The following is a 22,949-nucleotide window of genomic DNA, read 5'->3' as shown; positions in this document are numbered from 1 at the left end:
GACCGCGGGTGGGCGGGCTGAGGGGCGGAGGAGCGGCCGACCCCGCCTCCCGCGTGCTGCCGCCGGAGCCGCCGCCGCCGCGGCCCCGCCGAGGCTTTAAACAGCGCGGCCCGCCCCGCGCCCCCTGCACTCGCGCGCCGACTCGGCTGCCGGCGGCGTTCGCGCGGGTCGGGCTCGCGGCGGCGCAGGGGCGGGCGGCTCCGTCACCTGGCGTTGCGGCCGCGGGCGCCGCCGGCGGGGGGCGCGGAGGGCGTGCAGCCCGCGGCGGCCGCGGGGCTCTGCGAGTCTGCCGGCGGGCGGGCGGCGATGGAACCCGGGCCCACGGCGCCCTCCTCCGGCGCCCCGAGGCTGGCTGGGGTCGGGGAGACGCCGCCGGCTGCCGCGGGGGCCGCCGGCGCCGGCGCCGGCGTGGACCTGCCCGGCACGGCCGTGCCCTCGGTGTCGGTGTCGGAGGATGCTGCGGCCGGGAGCCGGGGCGGCGGCGGGGTCCGCGGGGAGGGCGCCGCGGCGGCCGGGGACGGACTGGGCAGACCGCTGGGCCCCACGCCGAGCCAGAGCCGCTTCCAGGTGGACCTCGTTTCCGAGAATGCCGGGCGGGCTGCGGCTGCGGCTGCGGCGGCGGCCGCGGCGGCCGGGGCCGGGGCCGGGGCCGGGGCCGGGGCCGGGGCCGGGGGCAGGGAGACCCCGGCGGCCGGGAAAGCCAGCGGCGAGAGCGGGCCGGGCAAGGGCAGCGAGGAAGCCAAGGGCCGCTTCCGCGTGAACTTCGTGGACCCGGCCGCCTCCTCGTCTGCCGACGAGAGCCTGTCGGACGCGGCGGGGGTCGCGGGCGACGGGCCCAACGTGAGCTTCCAGAACGGCGGGGACACGGTGCTGAGCGAGGGCAGCAGCCTGCACTCGGGCGGCGGCGGCGGCGGCGGCGGCGGCAGTGGCAGTGGCAGTGGGCACCACCAGCACTACTACTATGATACCCACACCAACACCTACTACCTGCGCACCTTTGGCCACAACACCATGGACGCCGTGCCCAGGATCGACCACTACCGGCACACCGCAGCGCAGCTGGGCGAGAAGCTGCTCCGGCCCAGCCTGGCCGAGCTCCACGACGAGCTGGAGAAGGTGAGCCCTCCCAGCCCTTGCCCTGCAGCCCCCTCTCCCCAGCCCTGCCTCATTCCCCAACCTCCGGTCCTCGCCGACCGCGGGATGTGGCCGCCGCCTCGCCACGGGTGAGTGAGGTGGCGGGAATGGACGTGCACGGCTCGTTGGCATCTCTGCAGGCAGCTGTCAAGGCTGGAATTGCGGAGGAGTGTAACTTAACCTCTGAAAAGTTTGCGGCGGGTTGAGCTGCTTAGGGGACGGGAGAGGGACCGGGTTGCACAGCCCTCACCGTCCACTTGCGTGTGTCCCTCGTGTATGCTTGCTTTCTCACCCACGCTTAGCGATCGGCCATCCCTCCCTCCTCTGAATGACAGTTGTGCTGGTGGGCCCGGGAAGGGTGTGTGCGGATGGTTTAGGCGAGGATTTATTCTCTGGGGAAGACAGTGGAGAGCACCTACCGTCTGTGCCCCTTGTAGAGGTTGCGACTGTATGGCTTATGTGCGTACGCCCGGTAGGTGTGTACGAGGGTCCCGAGAGTGGGAACCGTAGTGTTTGAAAGGGAGACCTTAACAGGGTGTGTTTGTGGTCTGTGGATTATTAAAGCTCAATTCCTGCCATCTTGAGTATGCAAAGGATCAAACAAATCTTGGGATATGATGTTCCTGATCACGGCATAAATCTGTATTTTATTACGTAAACTTCTTGTGAGAGGACTATATACAAAGTTGGGAGGGTGGGCAAAGTGCAAAATAGGGTGAGGAGAAAGGTACAAAGTGAGAAAGAGAAGTAAGGGAATCGTGGGGGTTTTGTTACTGTTTTTGCGTGTGTGGAGAATGTCCAGAAAGACCTTCGAGGGTCTTGCATTAGTAGTTATATTTGTGAACAGAAAACCATCCCCAAAAGTCTGTTGATCTATACGATTCTATTTTTTATGGCCACATCATCTTTTTATTTCATCAGGTTATAAAATCATTGTTTTGAGATAACTTCAGTGCTTCTGAAACTTGATTAATATTTAACTTTTATGAGTTGGGACTACTTTAACAAGTGTCTAAGTGACTACGCTGATGAAATTTTGTGAATGGAAAGAGTTGGTACCACATAGGATGATGATCACAGTGTGGAAAAGTTTAAATACAGAACATATGTAATTTCTTTGTAGGTGATTATTTGCTCTCGTACAGTCGTTTCATTCAAGACTGTATTTGTCCTAGTGTTTGATAATGTAACATTCATACAATTTGAAATAATTACAGAGGTCCCAATTCTTGCAGCTTGCTGATTCTTTAAAAGCCTGACATTTAGTTTTGGATAATACTACTCCTGTTACTCCATTATGGTATTTTTGTCATATCAGAAGACAGTTTTTTAAAACACTTATTTATCCTCCTCTACTTTCTTTCAAATTTATTATTTTTATCCTTGCCAAATTCTAAGTCTCTGTAAAGTATATGTATAGCTGGTAATTTCCCTTCCAGTATATAGCATATTTATTATTAAAAACATCATAAAGCTGTATTTCAGATTGCACCAAAGCTGAGTAGTTAAGTAGTTAGTCTATATTTACCCATAAGTTTTAAAAAGGGTTTTTAAATTGAAGGATGTTAAATATCTTGAACTTGTAAACATCCTAGGAAAGTTTTTATTTTAAATTCTCTCAACAACAAAGTACTTCAAGTTTGAACAACAAAGCACTTCCAGGTTCTCCAAAACTTGAGAGGTTTTTTTTTTTTTTTTTTTTTTTTTTTGTTTGGGCATTTTTGATCAGTTTACAGTGTCTTAAAAAGAACACTTGTATTGTTAGCTGTATAGTTGAAGCAACTACCCAACCTATGAGCCTCATCTTCCTCAGCTTTCAGGGTTATTTTGAAGATTAGAGAAAAAAAAAAAAAGGGGGACATCAAGACCCATGTTCAGTGCCTAGAGCATAATGGCTTGTATCGTTATTATTTTGATCTATGTTGGTCTTTCAGGTAGCGCATCAACTCTAGGATTTCAAATTTTAGATTCTCTTAATTCCTGCATGATGAATGTAGTATATAAAATGTTAGCATCATAGCTCCATTTATGCAACAGGTGGTATAGTGAATTCTGTGTAGTTTTTTTTTTTTTTTTTTTTACACTTTCTGCCACTCAAGTCCTTTTATAGTTAGTGAAAAAGCATAGAATTGTTTAGAATTTAGCAAATGGACTGAAGAAACATGTCCTGTTAAGGAGTACCAATCTGAGTATAGAGACATACCGCTGTTGAAGGAGGGCAGAGAAGGTTATAGCATGGTTTTACTTGATCCCCCAAAACTGTTCCTCACTCGATCTAAATTTACTTTAACCTATTCTAATGTTTCTAGCCCTCAGTGAATCATAATACTTAGGAATTTGTAACACTTAATTCTAACACTTGATTGATGTTCCATGGTCTATTTTGATCACTAAGTGCTTCAATATCCACCTTAACTGGATCTGACTCTGTGCTAGGTTCTATCAAAGAGCAAAAGAAGTAAAAGACAAGCACTCTAGAAACGTGTTAGGGGAAAGGGCTACATAGCCTTTCTTCTACTTGAATTCCTTTCTTTGCCCACCACTGTGACTAAAGTTTTTTTCCCTGAAAATCCAAATGAAGTAGAATAGTGCACTTCCATGGTGCGTCTTGCTGTGTTATGCAGCCATTGTAGAGCCAGGACTCATGAGTTTTCCATTTATCAAATATTTATTGGAGAAAGGAGTTTCTGAAGTGTTGGCCACCTGGCTTTTGCTGTGGGATGATGGAGTGGTTAGCAAAACATATGCTGACTTTGTCTAGATATACCTTAACCAAATAGTTGCACAAATAATAATATAGTTACAAACTTTACTTTTAGTGCTATGAGAAAAGTGTAGGATACTAATATGGATATAACGGGACCTCTTTGTAATTGGGCTTGGGGAAGCCTTCTTCGAGAAATGTGGCATTGAAGCTGAAAGCTAAAGAATGAGTTAATGAAAGGGCAGAATAGCATTCCAGGCCAGAGAAACAGTGTATGTGGATGTAGTGAGGGGAGACAGTAATATGTCCAAAGAACTATAAGGAGGCCAGGGGATTTTATTATAAATGTAGTGGCAAGTTGTTGAAGGATTTTTCATGAGGTAGCAACATGATCTGTTTTGTATTAACATCTTTGGCTGCTGGATAAAGAGTGGATTGGCAGGAGCGACAATGGAAGCCGGGAGACCCAAGCTATTACTCAGTTACAGATAATAAGAGTTGGTGGCAGAATGAACCGCATGCAGGTGGGTTGGATGTGGGAGTGAAAGAGGAGCTGGTTCCCAGGTTTTGGACTTGAGCAACTGAACAGATGTTGCTGCCATTGAGATGGCAAACACAAGAGGAGGACTAGATTTGAGAAGGGAAAGAAGGAATTGTGCTTGAGTAGTAGTTTATAAGACATCTTAGTCCAAGAGTCATTTTGAGGGAGGAGGCCAGGATACATGTTATATCTACATAAATGTGTGCATGTATATCTGTATATGTACACACATGGGTATACACATGCATGTGTATATATACATGTGTACATCTAACACACAGAAATGTGTGTGTGTGTGCATGTATAGAGAGATAGGGAGAGTCCGAAGTCATGGACTTGAGACGACTTAGGAAGAGTGGGTAAATAACAGAAAAGAAATAGGATCTGAGATTAGGCATAGTGAATGTGTAATGGTTTGTTAAAGGTTGAGGAGACACTCGCAAAGGAAAGCGAGAAGGATCTGGTAGGCTGGTGAGAAAGAGCTCGGATAGCAGTGTCAGGGAAGCTGAGAGAGGAGTTTTAAAGAAGGCAGGAACTCCTCAGGGCTGATGGCAGAAATTAAATTTTTTTAATTTTTTTTTTCAAAAAATAAGTCCAAAGTACTGATTCTTGCCCCTACAAAGAGAAATTTAAAAGTGGAGGTCAAACAAATTAGTATTTGCTGAGCAATTTGAACATGTATGATGGGAAGCATGATTATCAAATGTGGAAAATTTGAGTGGTAGACAATCCATAATTGCTTCTACAGGATTTAAAGCATTATTAAAACAGTTTTAAATGTAGAATTACATTTGCACAGTTGTCCTATAGTCAAGGCTTGGGACCCTTTAGCTGATGGTATGTTGCCTTTGCATATGGCCTCTCCATTAGAGCCTTTCTCGTTAATAAAAAGAGGGAGGAACTATATTCAGTATCTTTTATGTCTTACTGAACTTATTCATTTTTCATACAATTCCTAAGAAACAGGTCTTACACATATTTTACTCATGATAAAATGGGTTCATAGAAGCTGAAGAAATTGCTTAATCCCACTCATAGAAAGTGGTACAACTGGAAATCACACCCAGAGTTTTCTGACTCTAACGTCAGGACATAGTAGCTTCTTTTTCTTATTATCTCTTCATCTTCCTACCTGTTGCCTGAACCTGCCCTGAGATGGCAGGGATGTTGAGGGGGACATGCTGGGGATTACCAACATTACCCCACTGTCCTGACTTCATGAAAGTGGAATGATGATGTAACTGAGAGAAATGAGGAGGAATGCTTGTGATAATGTGGTTATTGATGAAAACAACTGTCACTTACATAGAATCTAAGCCTGTGTCTCATTTATCTCCGTACATACAATAGGTACTTAATAAACATTTGTTCTTTGGATGTATCAGGGTAGGCAGTTCTTCCTTCTTAAGACTTTAAATAAAACTTTAAACAGTGTTATTTCCACTAACTTATGTAGCTGCTTCTCTGAGTGGACTCTACTGATTCTTGGACAAGAAATTCCACCCCCTATAATGACTTTATTACATAACTTGGGTCCTTGAAGGTTCCTGAAGGAAAGAATGGGTCACATCTTGGGAAGGGGGGGTAGAGTAGAGGAGGAGTTCTAGCACCGAATAAGGTGGGATCCTGATAAGAAATATTTACACATGGCAAAGTCAAACTTGAAAGATTCCGCACTTTTGGCAGGGGCTTCACCCTGCTAAACAAAATCATGCCACCTGAGGTGAACTCTGGTTTATCCATAATACTGTATGCAGTTACCCTGCTATATACCAATTGACTGCCTGGGTAGAAGGAAAGATAAACTTTGGGATTTAAAATCTGACAGAACTGTACCTCCTCTCATAATGGTGTCTTCTCTATGTATATTTGTATTCCCATACTCACATTCCCATTCCTATGAGACTAGAACAGTGTCTCTTGGTAATTATGTGTTGAGTGTGTTTGTTTTAAATAATTTTTATTTTTTAAATATAAGAATTATTTTTTTTAAGATTTTGTTTATTTATTCATGAGAGACACACAGAGAGGCAGAGACACAGGTGGAGGGAGAAGCAGGCTTCCTGCAGGAAGCCCAATGCAGCACTCGATCCCAGAACTCTGGGATAATGACCTGAGTCAAAGGCAGACACTCAGCCGCTGAGCCACCCAGGAGCCCTGTTTTAAATAATTTTAATTACATGTTTTATTTAAATGTTTGGAAAGTCCAAAGTACTAATCCTTTAGGTTCCATGCTGAGGTGAAATGAATATGGGTTTAGTTACTTGACAAAGCCTTAATGAGCACCAGCAAAAGTACTGTTTTAAGTGCTGGAGATACAGCCATAAACACAGCTAAGTCATGGAGCTTTCATTCTGGTGGTAGGTGTCAGTGGGCAAATAGGTCAGAAGTAACTACTGTGAAGAAAATTAAAGGTGGGTAGATAGTGATGGCTTGTGTTGTGCTGTATAAGGGTAGTTAGAGAAGGCCCCTTTGATGCACGAGCAGACACAAGAAGGGAATGAGGGAGAGAAGAGCAGTTCAGGCAGTGAATGAGGAACATCAGGACCCTGGGGTGGAAGTGTGCTGGGCATGACTGAGAAACAAGGAGGCTGGTAAGATTGGAGGAACAAGAGGGAGAGTGATAGGAGTGGAGGTCAGAGCAATAGTGAGGAACGAACCTGAGGTAACAGTGTTTGATATGAATGAGAGGTGTTAAGATGCTGGGTATGTTTAAAAGTAAAATTGTTAGAATTTGTTGATATTTTGGATGAGGGGTGTACAGAAAGATTAATGCCAGAGTTTCTCCGCTCTATAGACTAGAGTTGATGTTTATGGAGATGGCAAAGACTGGGAAGAGCAGGTTTTGGAGGTGAACTCAAGAGTTGGGTTTTATTCTAAAAATTAGTTCTGCAGTAGGGCAAACATAATAAAATGGCAGCCACTGGTTTATGAAATAATAGTATTTAAGAAAGTAGGTCTTCATTTCGGCATAAAAATGTGCTTTTATTCTTCAATTTTAGGGAAAGCCATGAAAACCAGTAGTTTTTCAAAAGTTACAAAAGGGTGGGCAATGAGTCAATTCCACAAGGTGAAAGAGTGAGGCATGCACAACAAGGAAAACAACTTAAAATACTAAAGTTAAAAATATATCAGTGTTGGGTGCCTAGGATGGCTCAGTTAAGCATCCAGCTCTTGATTTTGGTGCAACTCATGGTCTTAGTGTTATGAGATCGAACCCCACAGCGGGCTCTGTGCTTAGCAAGAGTCTGCTTGAGATTCTCTCTCTTTTCCTCTTCTGCCCCCTCCCCTTGTTTGTGCATGTGCCCATGCTCTCTCTCTCTCAACTCTATATCTTAAAAAAGGGTATTAGTAGTTTCTCATTTAAAATATGGAAGCTGTTATCTGCCACTGGCTACTTTATCCTTTGATTTTTTACTAGAATTTGTATCAGTGCTTTTTAAAACCTGTTATGAGAAACTTACTAGTGATAGGGAACTAGATTTCTAATTAGAGATAAGGAAAATCTGAAAAGCAAAATATAGCTTAGTGGAATGTTGTCTCTCTGCAGAAGTTAATTCTGGCAGGTGATTTGTGGTGCCCTTGGGCTCTAAAACTTCCTTGCTTTAAATTTTCCTGAACATTACTAATTAGATATTCATCTAGGTTAAGAATCATAGAAACATCTGGTATGGTTCTTAGGTTGTTATGAATTAGTTCCTTCAACAATGGCTTCTAATGGAGTTCAGCATATGAGTCATTTTGGAGCTTTAGATTTTTTTCCAGGGGAGATTTAAAGGACCCATGAGGACCCTGACCTTCTACACCATCATTTTACTTGTTAAAGTTAGCAGTAACCTCCACCCTATTATCAAGTCCAGAAAACTGTTCCCCAAACCTCCATCAGCATTCAACCTTCCAGCAGAATTTGATTTTCTGTTGAGGTCTTCTTTTCACTTCTTTGGCTCCTATAACACCATTTTGTCTTTTAACTTTCTAGTTCTTTCAGTCCACTGTCTCAGGGATCTCCTTCATCTCTAAATTAGCCATCCTCAAGGCTTGATTCTGCCTTTTCTCCTTCTTCTGTCTCCCTTTTTGTCTTCCTATGCTGATGATCTATAGGCTAGTGAATCCCAAAATTTTGTGTCCTACCCACATCCCATTACTGAGTTCAGAACATCCAGTGACTGCTGGGGTTTTTGTTTCTTATCTTAAAGACATCCTGTACTCACAAACTTAGGATTTTCTCCCTCCCCTTCCAAAACAGCCCAGGCTGTCTTTTCCAGTGTGCCCTATATCTGCATGGATGGTACCACTAGTCATTGTGTTACACAGGTGAGAAGTAAAGGGGTTATCCTTGACACTTTCTCTCTTTCTTCCACATCCACTTTATTACCAAGTTCTATCACCTTTATTTCCTAAGTATTTTTTTCATCTTCATTACTGCCATCCTAAACCAAATTATAACATTCCCTCTGTAGCCTTCTAACTGGGTTCCCTGTATTCACCGTGCCCTCCCATCACTATTGTGCCCAGAATATTTTAAAAACAGACTTGATATATTACCCCTTGGCTTAATCACCCTGTATATACAGGGTACTAAGGACACATAATGATAAGTAGCCACAGATATAGTCTGCTTCTCATGGACCTTGAGGTCAACTCAAGCCAACTCAAAAAACCACATTAATAAATAGACTATTATTAACTGAAATAAGGGCTCTCAGGGAAAAAGTGGTTTGTCCTAGCTAGAGGATAGAAAACTAGCAGACCTTCGGGATTCCTGGGTGGCGCAGCGGTTTAGCGCCTGCCTTTGGCCCAGGGCGCGATCCTGGAGACACGGGATCGAATCCCACGTCGGGCTCCTGGTGCATGGAGCCTGCTCTCCCTCTGCCTATGTCTCTACCTCTCTCTCTCTGTGACTATCATAAATAAATAAAAATTAAAAAAAAAAAACTAGCAGACCTTCAATCAATACATTTTTAATAATAGAACTCATTCTTTGTAAATTAATGGACTGCTAAAGATAAACCTTATATTTGTTATTTAGAATCTCCTTTTTTTTTTTTTTTTTTAAATGATAGTCACACAGAGAGAGAGAGAGAGGCAGAGACATAGGCAGAGGGAGAAGCAGGTTCCATGCACCGGGAGCCCGATGTGGGATTCGATCCCGGGTCTCCAGGATCGTGCCCTGGGCCAAAGGCAGGCGCTAAACCGCTGCGCCACCCAGGGATCCCTGTTATTTAGAATCTCTAAAGGACATTTGGCAGGTAGATTACCCTGATAGGCACATTTGGAGTTTGAGAAGCAGAAAAGCTTACTAACATGTCCAAAATCGTAGCACTTGTAACTGCCTGAGCCAGGGTTGGAACTTGGAGCAAATATTGTAATTCAGCTGGTGATTCCAGTATCCTGTAGTTTAATACTGTGTAAGTTCTTATTTTTTTTATTGTTTTCTTTTTTTAAATACCCATGATAGTTGGTTTTTAGTTTTTTGAAGATAATGTAGAAAACATGGAATCCTCAGTTTTATTGCATGAATGTATCATTTTCTAGTCAGAAAAATCTTAAAAAATTACATAAGAAAGCCTCTTTTTTTTTTTTTTTTAAGATTTTATTTTTCAGTAATCTCTGCACCCAACATGGGGCTTGAACTTATAACCTCCAGATCAAGAGTCCCATGCTTTACCCACTAAGCCAGCCAGGTGCCCCTAAGAAAGTTTGTTATAAGTAGAATCTTACTGAGTTTTTGTTTGTTTCCTCTTCCTTTCCCTATCTATACATATCTCCCAAAAGACCTATATATTTAAATGTTCTCAGCTGGGCTTTATGATACTGTAACTAGTAGTCATGTGGCTGTGAAACTGAGTGTAAATTAAGTCAAAAATTCTGATTTTCAGTTACTAGAGCCACATTTTAAGTGCTCAGATACCCACGTGAGACTGATGGCTATCATATTGGACCACTGGAGAGCTGGAGCTTTTTTTTTTTTTTTTAAAGATTTTGTTTATTTATTCATGAGATACACAGAGGGAGAGACAGAAACGTAGGCAAAGGAAGAAGCATACTCCCTGGGGGAAGCCTGATATACCACTCAGTCCTAGGACCCCGGGATCACGCCCTGAGCTGAAGGCAGATGCTCAACCACTGGGCCACCCAGGCATCCCTGAAACATTATCATTGCAGAAAAATCAGAGCTGTGATGGGAAGTGATATTTAAGGGTATGTTTTTTACTTCCTTCATTCCAACCTTTTCTTTCTTCCTTTCTTCCACATTAAATCATCATCACTAGTTTAAAATTATTAAAGTCAAATTTTCTTATAATTTTGCATAGGATCATTCCTCACATAAAGGTGTTTAGACTTATTAGTCAATCCATGAAGTGTTTGTTGAATCGGTGGAATGTACCTGTTTCCATCTGAGAATGGAAATCTGAGTCTTAATTGGAAAGACTATGAAGAATTTCTTAATGCTGTAAAAAGTATTAAAGTTTCCAAGGCACTCTTAGCTTATATATTTTATATTTGGTCTTCAGATCTATCTTTGAAGGAAGTAGGTTTTAAGAAGGTCCTAGAGTAGCAGTCTGATTTGACAAGGTTGCGGTTTCCTAAAATCACACAACTAATACTTGGGGAGGCTGAATCTTTTTGAAACTAGTCTCTCTCTCTATTGTTTTCTTATGGCCAGTGATTTCCATGTTCTTAAAGAATCACCTGGAGAAAAATTACAGACTCTTCTCTCCCAAAGAATATATGTAGTTTTTAGAAAGCTTTTCTGGTGATTACCAGAGAGCCAGGTTGGAGAACCAGTGTCCCAGAACATGTTGAGAGTCTTACTTAAACTTTGATTATGCCTACAACAGTAGTACATTTGTTTTTTTTTTAATGGGGTGATACTCAACTTTGGAATACCCTCATATAGATAAGTGGTAACTATGGGAGCCCTGGCTTTAACCCTTCAATAACCGTACACTGAATTGCATTAGGTTGCCAATGATTGGATATCTGCCATGTTTCAGGAGCTTCAATAGTCTTGGCACAAGAGCCTTCCAAACCAGGTAAATTATAGATAGACAATTCAGAGGCTGATAGCAACTTGTCCCTCTCATAGCCAGTAAGTGATAGATGACTGTTTTTAAAACTGGGCACATTAATGGAAGGCTCACATGTGAGGTATTAGGACAAGTATGTATGTTGTTTATTCAGTGGCCTATTAAAATCCTGTAGGGAAATCATACATTAGTACTAAGGGATAAGTCTGAATCTTGAAAAGTTCATTGGAATACTTGGACTTAGGTACTACCTCTCTCTCTTTCTCTCTTTTTAAATTTTATTTATTTATTAGAGCATGAGTGTGAGTGAGTGGGATGAGGGAGAGGAACAAGCAGACTCCATGCTGGGTGGGGAACCTGAGGTGGTGCTTGGATTGCATGACCCTGAGATCACAACCTGAGCTGAAATCAAGAGTTGGATGCTTAAGTGACTGAGCCAGCCAAATGTCCCTTACCTCTCTTTTATAGAACCTAATGGTTTCAGACAGAAACAGTCAGGCTCTCTATTTTAGAAATGAAGCTTTATGATAAATTACAGCATTGACTTATCTGTACATTTCTAGAAATAATAATATGTAAATTTGTAGGCTTGGAGAAGTTTCTAAACTGTCTCATCTGTTTCCATCCCAAGTATTTGGAAGGTTTGCTGACCTGAAAAAAAGCTGATCTCTTAATTAAACAAAGCAAAAAAATAAATAAAAATAAAGGCTTTCATGTAAGAGAGTTCACTCTACCTACACTTATGGACTGTATGATTATACATAATTATAACAAATATGGTGCTTTGGTTCCAGAACCAAAGTAAATTAGAAGGGAAAAAAAACATGGCAGAGGTGGATCCACAAGTACCCAGCATGTGGTAGAGACAAAAGATAAGAAAGTCATGAAAAGCAGAAACAAAGTTGTCAGTAAATAGCAGTCTAGAATAGCCCTTTAGAATGGATGCAAAGAACAGCACTTGAGTTTTGGTTATTGTAGCATCTCTATCCAGTATAGTGCTGGCCAAAATTACAACAATGTTTTATTTTTAAATTTTTTTACAATAGTGTTTTAAATCATAATAAAAAAGAGAGTCAATGAACTATGCATTTTTGGGGAAATTTCAATCTTAAGTCATCCTAGAGTATCAAATTTTAAGAAGCTAAGGATTAATCCTTTTAAAAACTAGCACTTTATTTATTTTTTAAAGAATTTATTTATTTATTCATGAGAGACACACAGAGAGAGGCAGAGACATAGGCAGAGGGAGAAGCAGGCTCCATGCAGAGAGCCCTATGTGGGACTCAATCCCGGGACTCCAGGATCACACCCTGGGCTGAAGGCAGGCGCTAAACCGCCTAGCCACCCAGGCTGCCCAAAACTAGCACTTTAGAGAGGTATTTCAGAGGTTTCGTTTTGTACTTTATTTAAAATGTTATTATTTCATTTTGAAAAAATACAGAAGCTTTGGAAAATAGGGAAAGTATACAAAATTTTTGCATTTTTATGTGCATTTTAAAACTACGGTTTTTTATTTGACTCTTCCCACCTAGCATTAACTAATCATTAGTAAATAAGTAATGAAAGTTTTCTGTCACCCACAGTAATCTTCTGTTTGAGTGTTTGGGTAATACTCTCAGACATGTACCCACATGATATATATACCATAACTTGCATTTTCTCTTAGACACTTATTTAGTCCATTTACATCTGTTGTGATTTGGTTGTAATAGGCTTGGTATTTTTGAAACTTGTTCATAGTTTTCTTACTTGTTTCATGGTCTATCCTCTTTTCCTGACATCTTTTGTGCTAATCAGATATTTTTTAGTATTCCATTTTCTTCTGTTGACTTTACAGTGATGTATTTCTTTGCATTATTATTTCAGTGGTTGCTCTCAGAATATTGAATTTCTTCAGTAAAAATACAGGAACTTTAAAAACAATCCTTTTCTTAGTGCACTGGTTGTCATAAATTAGAAACTCTAGTACAACATTGTCATTTTGCTTTCAACAATCATATGACTTTAGAAAAGAAAAGATAAATACATGTGTGGTATTTCATAATCATTTATTTCTATTCATTTTTATTCTTGTAGATCTGTGTTGCTGGTACTTTTTTCCTTCCTTCAGTACTTATAAAGGAAGTCAATTTGTAACAAAATTCTTTTCAGTTAATGGGAAAGTGTTTATTTCACTTCACTTTTGAAAGATAGTTTTGCTGGATGTGGTCTTCTTGGTTGACAGGGTTTTCTTTCCGCCCTTTGGACATGCACTTCTAGTGTCTTCTGGCCACCATTGTTTCTGATAAGGCCATTAACCATATCATTTTCTCTTTACTTGTGGATTTCAGCATTTGTGTGTGGGGCTGTTTTGTGTGTATGTATCCTTTTTTGGGTTAAGTTTCTTCTGTCTGTAAGTTAATGCTGGTCTCTCCTTCCTCCTGCCATTTCTCTTCTGCTATTGAGTCCATCTCTAGTGAACTTTTCAGGTCTAGCATTTCTAATTGCTAAAATATAGCTTCCATTTCTTTGTAGAGATTCCCTGTTGTTCACTGATACCATATTCATCGTTAGTTTAACATATTTATTATAGCTGTTTTGAAGTCTTTTTTTTTTTTTTTTAAGATTTATTTATTTATTTGAGAGTGCAGCTTGAGTGACAGTGAGCAGGACCAGCACAGAGGAACAGGGAGAGAATCTCAGGTGGATTCACCACTGAGCCAGGAACCTCACACTGGGCTGGATCCCAGGACCCTGAGATCATGACCTCAGCTTAAATCAAGAGTTGGCCGCTTAATCTACTGAGCCACCCAGTTGCCACTGTTTTGAAGTCTTTCTCAACTAAATTCAACATCTGGACCTATTTAGCATTAATTTCTAATAATTATTTTTTCCCAATTATGAGTTATAGTTCCCTATTTATTACTTTTTGGAAGTGAAACTTGAACATTTAGATAATACATTGTAGCACCATTGGGTGGTAATGCTGGTTTTGTTTTCTCTTAAGGATTATTGCTTTTTGTTCCACCAGGTATTTAACTTGCCTGGGTTCAGACTGCAAACTGGTTCCTGTTTCCCAGCTATGCAGTAGCTGATATAGCTCTTTATTATTTTATGGTTTTCAGCTGCTGGTTTTTTAGCCTGCCTCCTCGGGGTAAGGAGGTCTCCACTATCTATACCTGTGTAATTTAATGGTTAGCCAAGATACAAAGCTAGCCCTTGACATTCCATTTTTTTTCTTTGGAGATTGACACTTCATTTCCAATTTTTCTCTCGGCTTTGGACTGTCTTCTCTGATAGTTGTACCTACTAAGGCTTTCATCCTTTTGAGTTACATACAGTTGGGGAATGATCTCCATCAAAAAAGGCATCATACTGAGGGATCTCACCGAGTGCAGCTGTATCTATCAAGAGTGTGTCCTCTCGGGATCCCTGGGTGGCGCAGCAGTTTGGCGCCTGCCTTTGGCCCAGGGCGCGATCCTGGAGACCCGGGATCAAATCCCACATCGGGCTCCTGGTGCATGGAGCCTGCTTCTCCCTCTGCCTGTGTCTCTGCCTCTCTCTCTCTCTCTCTCTCTGTGACTATCAGAAATAAATAAAAATTAAAAAAAAATTAAAAAAAAAAGAGTGTGTCCTCTCTGGTGTTTTTTTGTTTTTGTTTTTGTTTTTTTTTTTACATCTGCCCTAGGTTTTGTTTTGTTTTGTTTTTAACCATGCATGTGTAGTTGAGACATTAGGGAGTCAGGGATTTAAATCTTGGCCTTTCTGCTTAGTACTTGTGTAACCTTTAGAAAAAGGACTTGCCCTCTTTGATTCTCAGTTTCCTTCTGTAGAAAATGAGAAAGATGATAATTTATAATGAGAAATACCATATATTCATGTGAAAAATACATGAAATTCCAAGTGCACGCCATGCCCTTACTGTAGTTTTTGCTATCATGTGGTATAACATTACCACATGATATATACCTCTATGTATATTACTTTTCTGATATTTTACCCACTTATGATGCCACTGGTCATGTATTCATATCCTTGACAACTTTAATTTTCTTATTTTAAAAATAAGACAGTTTGAAATGTAGATCACAGAGTCGTGTTATTAATTGATAGTGGGAGGTATAAGTTTTCTGGTAATTTGAGTTAAGTTCAAACTGTTGAAGTTAGCAAGTCGTGTGGGATTTGAAATAAGGCATACATTATGCTATTTTTAATGCACAGTGTTGTAACTCAGTCTTGAATGGATAGTAAAGAACATGATGGGCTAGGTAGAGTACTGAATTCTTTGACTGTAATCAGCAGTTCTGACTTGGTTCATTGTAAAGTCACATGGTTACACCATCCACTTTTATCTGTCGCACTTGAGTTTTGAGCTTTGCATTAATGCCACTGGATATTAATAGACCATTGTTAACCAGAGCAGATTGGATTCCTGTAAAACAATACTTTGTTTTGAGAGAGTAGTCTGTATGGGGAGCATTACACTGAATACACCAATCAGAGACAGCACGGATAGGAAATGTTGGTAGCTTTGGGATGATATAATTGGCTAGTACTTGATGAAAAATTGTTAGAATAAACCCAGCCACTTTGGCATCTAAATGTGCCTATGTGTACATCCATTTTTAGCTACAGATTTGGCCATGTTTCGGGATATTAATTTAATATTTATCTTAGTAGTAAGCAGATGCTATTAAATTATATGAGAGATTTATCATCTCTAAAATGCTTTATTAACACCTTAGTTCAGAAGTTTTTAAGATTTAAATTGCATTTTTTTGGCAAATTTTAATTTTTTAGATGTAATTTTGAGTTTATTTAAATCAATAATCTGCTTTTAAACGAAGAACAATTCTTGTTTATTAATAGTGTCCTAAAATAAAGGTTTTTACTCCTGCCTGTCATTAATGATTTGATTTGCTTAAATAAAGCTGGGCCCAGAAGTTTGCTTCTCTTCACAGACCATGCAATCTAACATGAACCCTGGTTGATGTAAAGTGGTTATCATTTGCCACTAGCGGAAATAGTGAAGAGAGGAAGCTATCTAAATTAATAAGCACATTTTTTAGTACCAGGTAAATTGTAAAACTTTTTTTAGCAGTTTGAGCCTTATCAAACCACATTATTTGTGCTGTGTCTCACTAAGTTGCAGATGGTATAGGTGTTGTATCTTTTACCACCATGCAGAATGTTGATCTGTTTGTATGTAACAATTGTTTTATATTTTTTTTTCTTCCAGAGGCAATTTGAAGCCCTGCTAAATAGCAATTTATGAGAAGCTGTGTAGTAGAGTTTAGATTAATGCTGTTCTGTGTTATTCATTCGACATCTGGTATTAAAGTGTGCAACATGGACAGTTGCAATAAAGATTGCTTATTATGATAATAGCCAAATGTACTGAGTAATTACTTTCAGTGTCAGACAATGCACCAAGCTCTTAAAACACATTGTAGTTGAATCTTTTAAGTCTTTTGTTTCTTATTTTTATTATTTTTTAATTTTTTTAAAAAAAGATTTTATTTATTTATCCATGACAGAATTAGAGGCAGAGACACAGGCAGAGGGAGAAGCAGTGTCTCTGCAGGAGCCTGACGTGGGACTCAATCCCAGACCCTGAGTGCATGACCCTCAATCATGCCCTGAGTAAAAGGCAGGTGCTCAACCACTGAGCCACCCAGGCATCCCAAGTCTTTTGATTTTTAATTGTGGACTATGGCAGAGAAAAACATAAAGCATAAATGTATAACTTAATCAAGTGAACACCTATGCAGTCATAACCCAGATCAAGAAATAGAGCATTGCTGGTACCCCAGCTACCCTCGATGCACCCCTTTCAATTCTTCCCTGTGCCACGGAAAGTAGTTGCTCTCCTGACTTTTTATTTTCTTGGGACTTGGTCTTGATTTTTTTTTAATGCCTTTTATCATTTTTATGTATTCCTGAAGGCTCTTAGTCTAATTTTGCCTGCTTTAAAACTTCACAGAAATAGAACCATACAGTATATTTTTATCTATCATCTTTGGCTCACTATTATGGTTGTGTGTATTTATAATTCATTTTTATTGCTATTTATCTTCCACTGTATGAAATGCTATAATTTATTCTGCAGTTATGGATGCTTGGACTGTTACTTGTTTTTGGCAATTATTATATAATTTGCCAGATAAAAATTTGTAAATTATAACAGTGCTGATTTGAGCATTTTTATACAGGTATTTTATATCTAGAGGGCTGTGCCTTATAGTAGAATTGCTGGGTTGATCAGTATGCATGTTTTCAATATGAGAAGATAATGCCCAATTTTCTTTTCCAAAGTTGTTTACCAATTTAGATTACCACCAGCAGTGTATGAGAATTTTTGTGTTCTATCAGTCATCGTATTTTCTCACTTCATCTTCTCAAACAGTATGGAGTAGGTCTTACTATCTGCATTTTACGGATGTGGACACTGACAGCCAAAAGGGCTAAATAACTTGCCAGAGTTTACATAGCTACTAAATTGAGTGTCAGAGCTGGAATTTGAACCTAGATCTAACTTGGGAACAGACATGTTAAATTTCACTTCTGCCATTTCAGGGCAGTTTTTGGAAAACAGAGATGGCCTGTAAAGACTCAGTATTCATTCACTGTATCTTTGAATAAAATCATAGGAAGAGTCTGTGTCCTTTGGATGCTTCAGTTTAATAGCTGTTGCAGGAGTGGAGGTGGATGCCTTCATTACAAGGACTGAGTGAATAATAAAGATAATCACAGAGTACCATATGTGCTGTGAAGACAGTACAGGGGCACTGATGAGGAGAAACTGTTGGGCAGCCTAGGAAGGAGGATGCTACATTTAATCTGAGACCTAAAGGATGTGAGGGAGACATTTATCTTCAAAGTTTGTTACAGGCAGAGGGAACAAGCAAAATGCTCCCCAGAAGAAAGTACTTTAAAACCAGTATTCCAGCAATGAAGCAGTATGATATCTTATTTCTTAAATATTTTAGTTAAAACCCTGTCAATAATTTTCTAACTTAGAGGATTGAAGTTTGAAGGTGTATGAAGTTTGTACAAAAAATTTCAAGGAAAATTAACAGAAAGAGGAAAGTGGTCTGGGACTGGAAAAACAGTAAGTCTAAAACCAATTAATATGGGGTGCCTGGGTGGCTCAGTGGTCCAGCATCTACCTTCGGCTCAGGGTGTGATCCCAGGTCCTGGGATCGAGTCTCACATTGGGCTTCCCAGAGGGAGCCTGCTTCTCATTCTGCCTGTGTCTCTGCCTCTCTCTCTTTATCTCTCATGAATAAATAAACAAAATCTTAAAAAAAAAAAACAAACAACTAATACCTTTTCTCCAATTGTGTCAAATCTTACTGTATGTGCTAAAAAAAAAAAAACATTGATGACAAATCTTAAATGTTCTGGGTGGGTAATTTTATTTTTCAAGCCTTCCTAAAAAGGCATGGATGTGTAGGTAGCCTAGGGATCTAGAGGTTACAGTGGTAAAGTATCCAAAGGATGAAAGAAACTTGTGTGACCTGGAGCCTTTGAAAGGAGTTGCAAGCTGGAGCAGCTAATTTGGTTTTTAAGTGGAAAAAGAAAAGTCCCTAGATAATGTAGAAACTGAATGATAACCCTATTTTATCTACCTTCCATACAGTAGTAGCCTCCGAATACACTTCCAAAGTTATATAACACACACAACCCCTAGGTAGTAAATAATTTCATATTTAAACATTTGACATGCTTTCTCAGATAGATGTTGTCTGGGCGCTAGTCCGGCTCTCTTCTCCATCGGTGATCCGCTGCAGCTGTCCGTAAGAATTGTGTAGGGCAAAGAGTTCTGTAGATATTGTAGACCCTGGGGGAATTTCTGCAAAGCACAAATAGATTTAGAAATAATCCCCTGTGGTGCCATACAGTGCAGAGCTTGTCTTTGTTAGGACAACGTCTAAAGCTTCCTTAGATTTGGAAGCAGAGGAAGGAGGGAGAGAGGAAACAAGGTTGAAGAGTGAAAATGGCTGGGAAACTGTGAAGTCCCCAGGGCAGTTTCCCAGGTTGGGTGACGTGTCTGTCTTTTGTCTCCTTGCCCCAAGTATCTTAACTGGCTCACTGTAGTACGTGGACTTCTACCATTTAGAAAATTCTCTGCTCTGACACATGTCTAGCTGGGTGGTCTGGGGTATGTTAACCTCTCAAAAGACTGTTTCCTCATTTTTTAAATGAAGATAATATCTACCTCTCAAGGGTGTGCCAGTTTAGGAAAATAGGATGTATAAGTAATTTAGGGAACTGACACACACAGTAAGGTTTTTGGTAAATGGTGGCTGTTATTAAAGTAAGACAGGTTATGAAGGTCTCACATTCTAAGAATTCTTAGTTTATTCCAAAGATAGTAAACAGACCTAGATTATGTACAACTCATGTTTTATGGGAAAATTTTGTTGAAAACAGGAAAAACTATTTCATTGTGACTATGACAGTAGACTTGAATTGAGTTAGATTCAGTGCCAGGGTTCACCTCACCCCCAAATATACAAAATCAAATTATTTCTTAACCAACAAACCAATTCTCATCCAAAATTGAACTCTTCTTTAAAAGTAATTATTAGGAAGAAATCATTATCTCTCTTATCTCTTCCAAATGTTGATGTGCTTAGAGGAAATAGTGAGAAGGTTGCTCAGAAATGTAGGGAAATAGGGATGCCTGGTGGCTCAGTGGTTGAGCGTCTGCTTTCGGCTCAGGGTGTGATCCGGGGGTCCAGGATTGAGTCCCACATCCGGCTCCTTGTGGATAGTCTGCTTCTCCCTCTGCCTGTGTCTCTGCCTCTCCCTCTCCTTCTCTCTCTCTCTCCTCATGACTAAATAAATAAAATCTTAAAAAAAAAACAACAGGGAAATAAAGGGAAATCAGTGTACTAAGGCAGCTTGGGGCACTGCTAAATAAGCTTTCCCATCTTGTTTTTCTTGTAGTGCAAGCATTATTGTGGGATAGAATTGAAAACTGAACTTTTCAAAGGGATTATTGCTTTAGTCTTATTTATGTGAGATCTCCCTTCATGTTGGAATTGTGACATTTTCAATGGTTGTAATTAGAATTTTTTAGCATTTAGGTGGTGTGGTCTGCCAGAATAATTTGAAATTGAACAACTTAAAGGGTAAACATTTTTGCATATTTTTAAATTTCTGTATTCTTTACTGTAGCTACTACACTATACCTAGCACTTTCTTCTGAGTAAGCAGTTGTTAAATGCATTAAAACTTTATAGCTGTGGGGGTACCTGGGTGGCTCAGTGGTTGAGTGTCTGCATTTGGCTCAGGTAGTGATCTCAGGTCCTGGGACTGAGTCCCACATCAGGCTCCCTGCTTCTCCCTCTCTCGATGTGCCTGCTTCTCTCTGTGTGTCTCTCATGAATAAATAAATTCTTAAACAAAACAAAACAAAACAAAAAAACTCTATAGATGTGTGTTGACACCCCCACCCCGGCCTCCACATTCTTTTCCTGTTCATGTTAGTTTTTTTTTTTTTTCTTTTAATCACTTGGGATTATTTGGTAACAGTGATTGACTGTATAAGAAGGTACATCAGTTGTGATTGAGACCCCAATTTTTTTCATAGGTCAAAATGCTAGAAAGCATAATAGTTCGCTAGTCTGTATTTGGCAGGGTAAATGCATTTTTGACTATTTTGTGGCAGCAAAAAAATGGTTGATTAGTAGTACATACAGCTTTGTCTTATTGAAAAATTAAAACTGTATCATAATAGATTCTATTTTTTCTTTGCAGCTTTCTTTATCTTCAGTGAATAATCAGCCGTGGGTTTTGTTTTTTAGGTTTTTTTGTAAAACAATGGCTTATGTGATCCTCACATTAATTATGTAAATTAGTGTATTAGTTTAAGAACCAGTTTCTGTTTGCAGAGGTATGGTAAGAGCAAATTTTGTTCCTGTAAATAAATGGATCTTTACACAGAAGCATAGACTCACAATAGGTCCATAAAATATGATCAAGATTTAATGGAGTATATATTTCAGGGAGTCAGTAGGCTGACAAAAGGAAGAGATCTCTAATTGCGAGAGCAGTTAAGCTCACTGGCACAGGCTTTGGTCTTCCCTTGCTGTGATAGGTCACAGGTGCCACAGAAACATCATTTCTTAGGCACTGAGAGTTTATGAGGTCCTAGGGAACCTGTTGCCCTTGCTCTGTTAGGGATTACTGAGAATGTAATCTTGTTCTTGTTGAAAAGTGGTCAGTCACTGAAAAACCAGGGCATCTAAGAATAAGTTTTCTAACTTTTTTGGAATATATAACTATAGGTGAGTCATAATCTCACATTTCTAACATAGCACTGGCATTTAAATTTAAATTTCTATATTATAATCAAGTTGTATCAGCTGGCTTTATATAGCCTCCAGCTAGAAGCATGAACTGCTTTCTGGGGTTGCATTACTACAAGTTGATGGTTATTTAGAGATCCTCAAGACTCCAAGAGGGTGGTACTAGTGAGGAAGGAGTACTGTGTCCATTTTACAGATTGGGAAACTTACTGATAAGGAGAGGCTGTGACTTAGAATAGGATAGTACTGAAAAGACACACCTCCCCCTCAGTTTTTTTGACTGAGTTAAGAATTTAATTTAATAGTGGCTACTTTGGGAAATAGTGGCCCCTGAAGGTGGAAGACCTGCCTTTCATCTCTAGCCTCTACTATAAAAATAACAAGTCCAGGAGGGCTGCAAAGTACCTAATACGGTGATTGATAACATTGATTAATGAATATTTAATGAATGAGTAGAGAATGCAGTTGTGCTTTTTTGCAAATGTAGAATCTTCAAATAAGAATATTAGAAGTTATTTTGGGCTTTTGGTATATTAAAATACAGTTAAGAGATTGGAACATTTCTTTTTTCGTGGCGTGTCTATATTTGAGCATCCTTAAGTCTACCTTGAAACAGTATTGTGGCAGCCTTAGGCCTAAAGAGACACTTCAATACAGATTTGCTTAGTTCTTTAAAATGTGATCTGAAATTGTTGAGCACAGACACTTTTACCAAGTCTTTATCAGTTTAACTGTAAAAATTGAATTTGTATTAAAATGAATAGATTGGTAATAAACCTTGCTAGAGATGTGGGGGTTTTTTTTAGTATTTTAACTGTATCCAGTGTATGCACTGTTTAAACAGTCTTGATGTTTCTCTGCACAATGATAAACACCTTTATCAACTTTGCAAAAAATGTGATCAGAATCCATTCTTATCACCACACAGTCCTCTTCAGTGAGTATTAACACCTTGCCTGTATTGATGTAAAGACCACCTATACTACATTTTATGCTGGAGATGAAAATTCTTTAGCTTTAGTGACTGAGATGTGCAAAGAAAGAGAAATCACTGACATTGTAATGTAATGTGAACTAAAGCATTTACAATGAGAAGCGAATTGATGTGTACATTTGGGACGCGAGAAGAATATACACAGATGACAACCTTGCACTCTAGGTTACAGAGCTAGTTTAAAGCAGTATTAAAGTTTTTAATGGCATTCTAAAAAAAAAAAAAGATTTTGGTCAAGTATTTTTTT

General features: G+C 39.9%; 1 protein-coding gene across 2 annotated transcripts in view; it reads left to right on the top strand.

The window, feature by feature from the left end:
- Nucleotides 1-229: 229 nt before the first annotated feature.
- SLC12A2 (solute carrier family 12 member 2) overlaps nucleotides 230-22,949 on the top strand; it is a 112,252-nt gene continuing 89,532 nt past the window's right edge. For both annotated transcript variants that reach the window (XM_055302082.1, XM_055302081.1), the window contains exon 1: nucleotides 230-1,116. In XM_055302082.1, coding sequence (XP_055158057.1) covers nucleotides 307-1,116 — 810 coding nt within the window. In that variant the 5' untranslated portion in view covers nucleotides 230-306. The remainder of the gene's footprint in view (nucleotides 1,117-22,949) is intronic.

This window comes from Nyctereutes procyonoides, unplaced genomic scaffold, assembly GCF_905146905.1.
Source record: "Nyctereutes procyonoides isolate TBG_1078 unplaced genomic scaffold, NYPRO_anot_genome, whole genome shotgun sequence".
In the NCBI taxonomy this organism is placed as follows: domain Eukaryota; kingdom Metazoa; phylum Chordata; class Mammalia; order Carnivora; family Canidae; genus Nyctereutes; species Nyctereutes procyonoides.
This window is presented reverse-complemented; position numbering and strand designations above follow the sequence as displayed.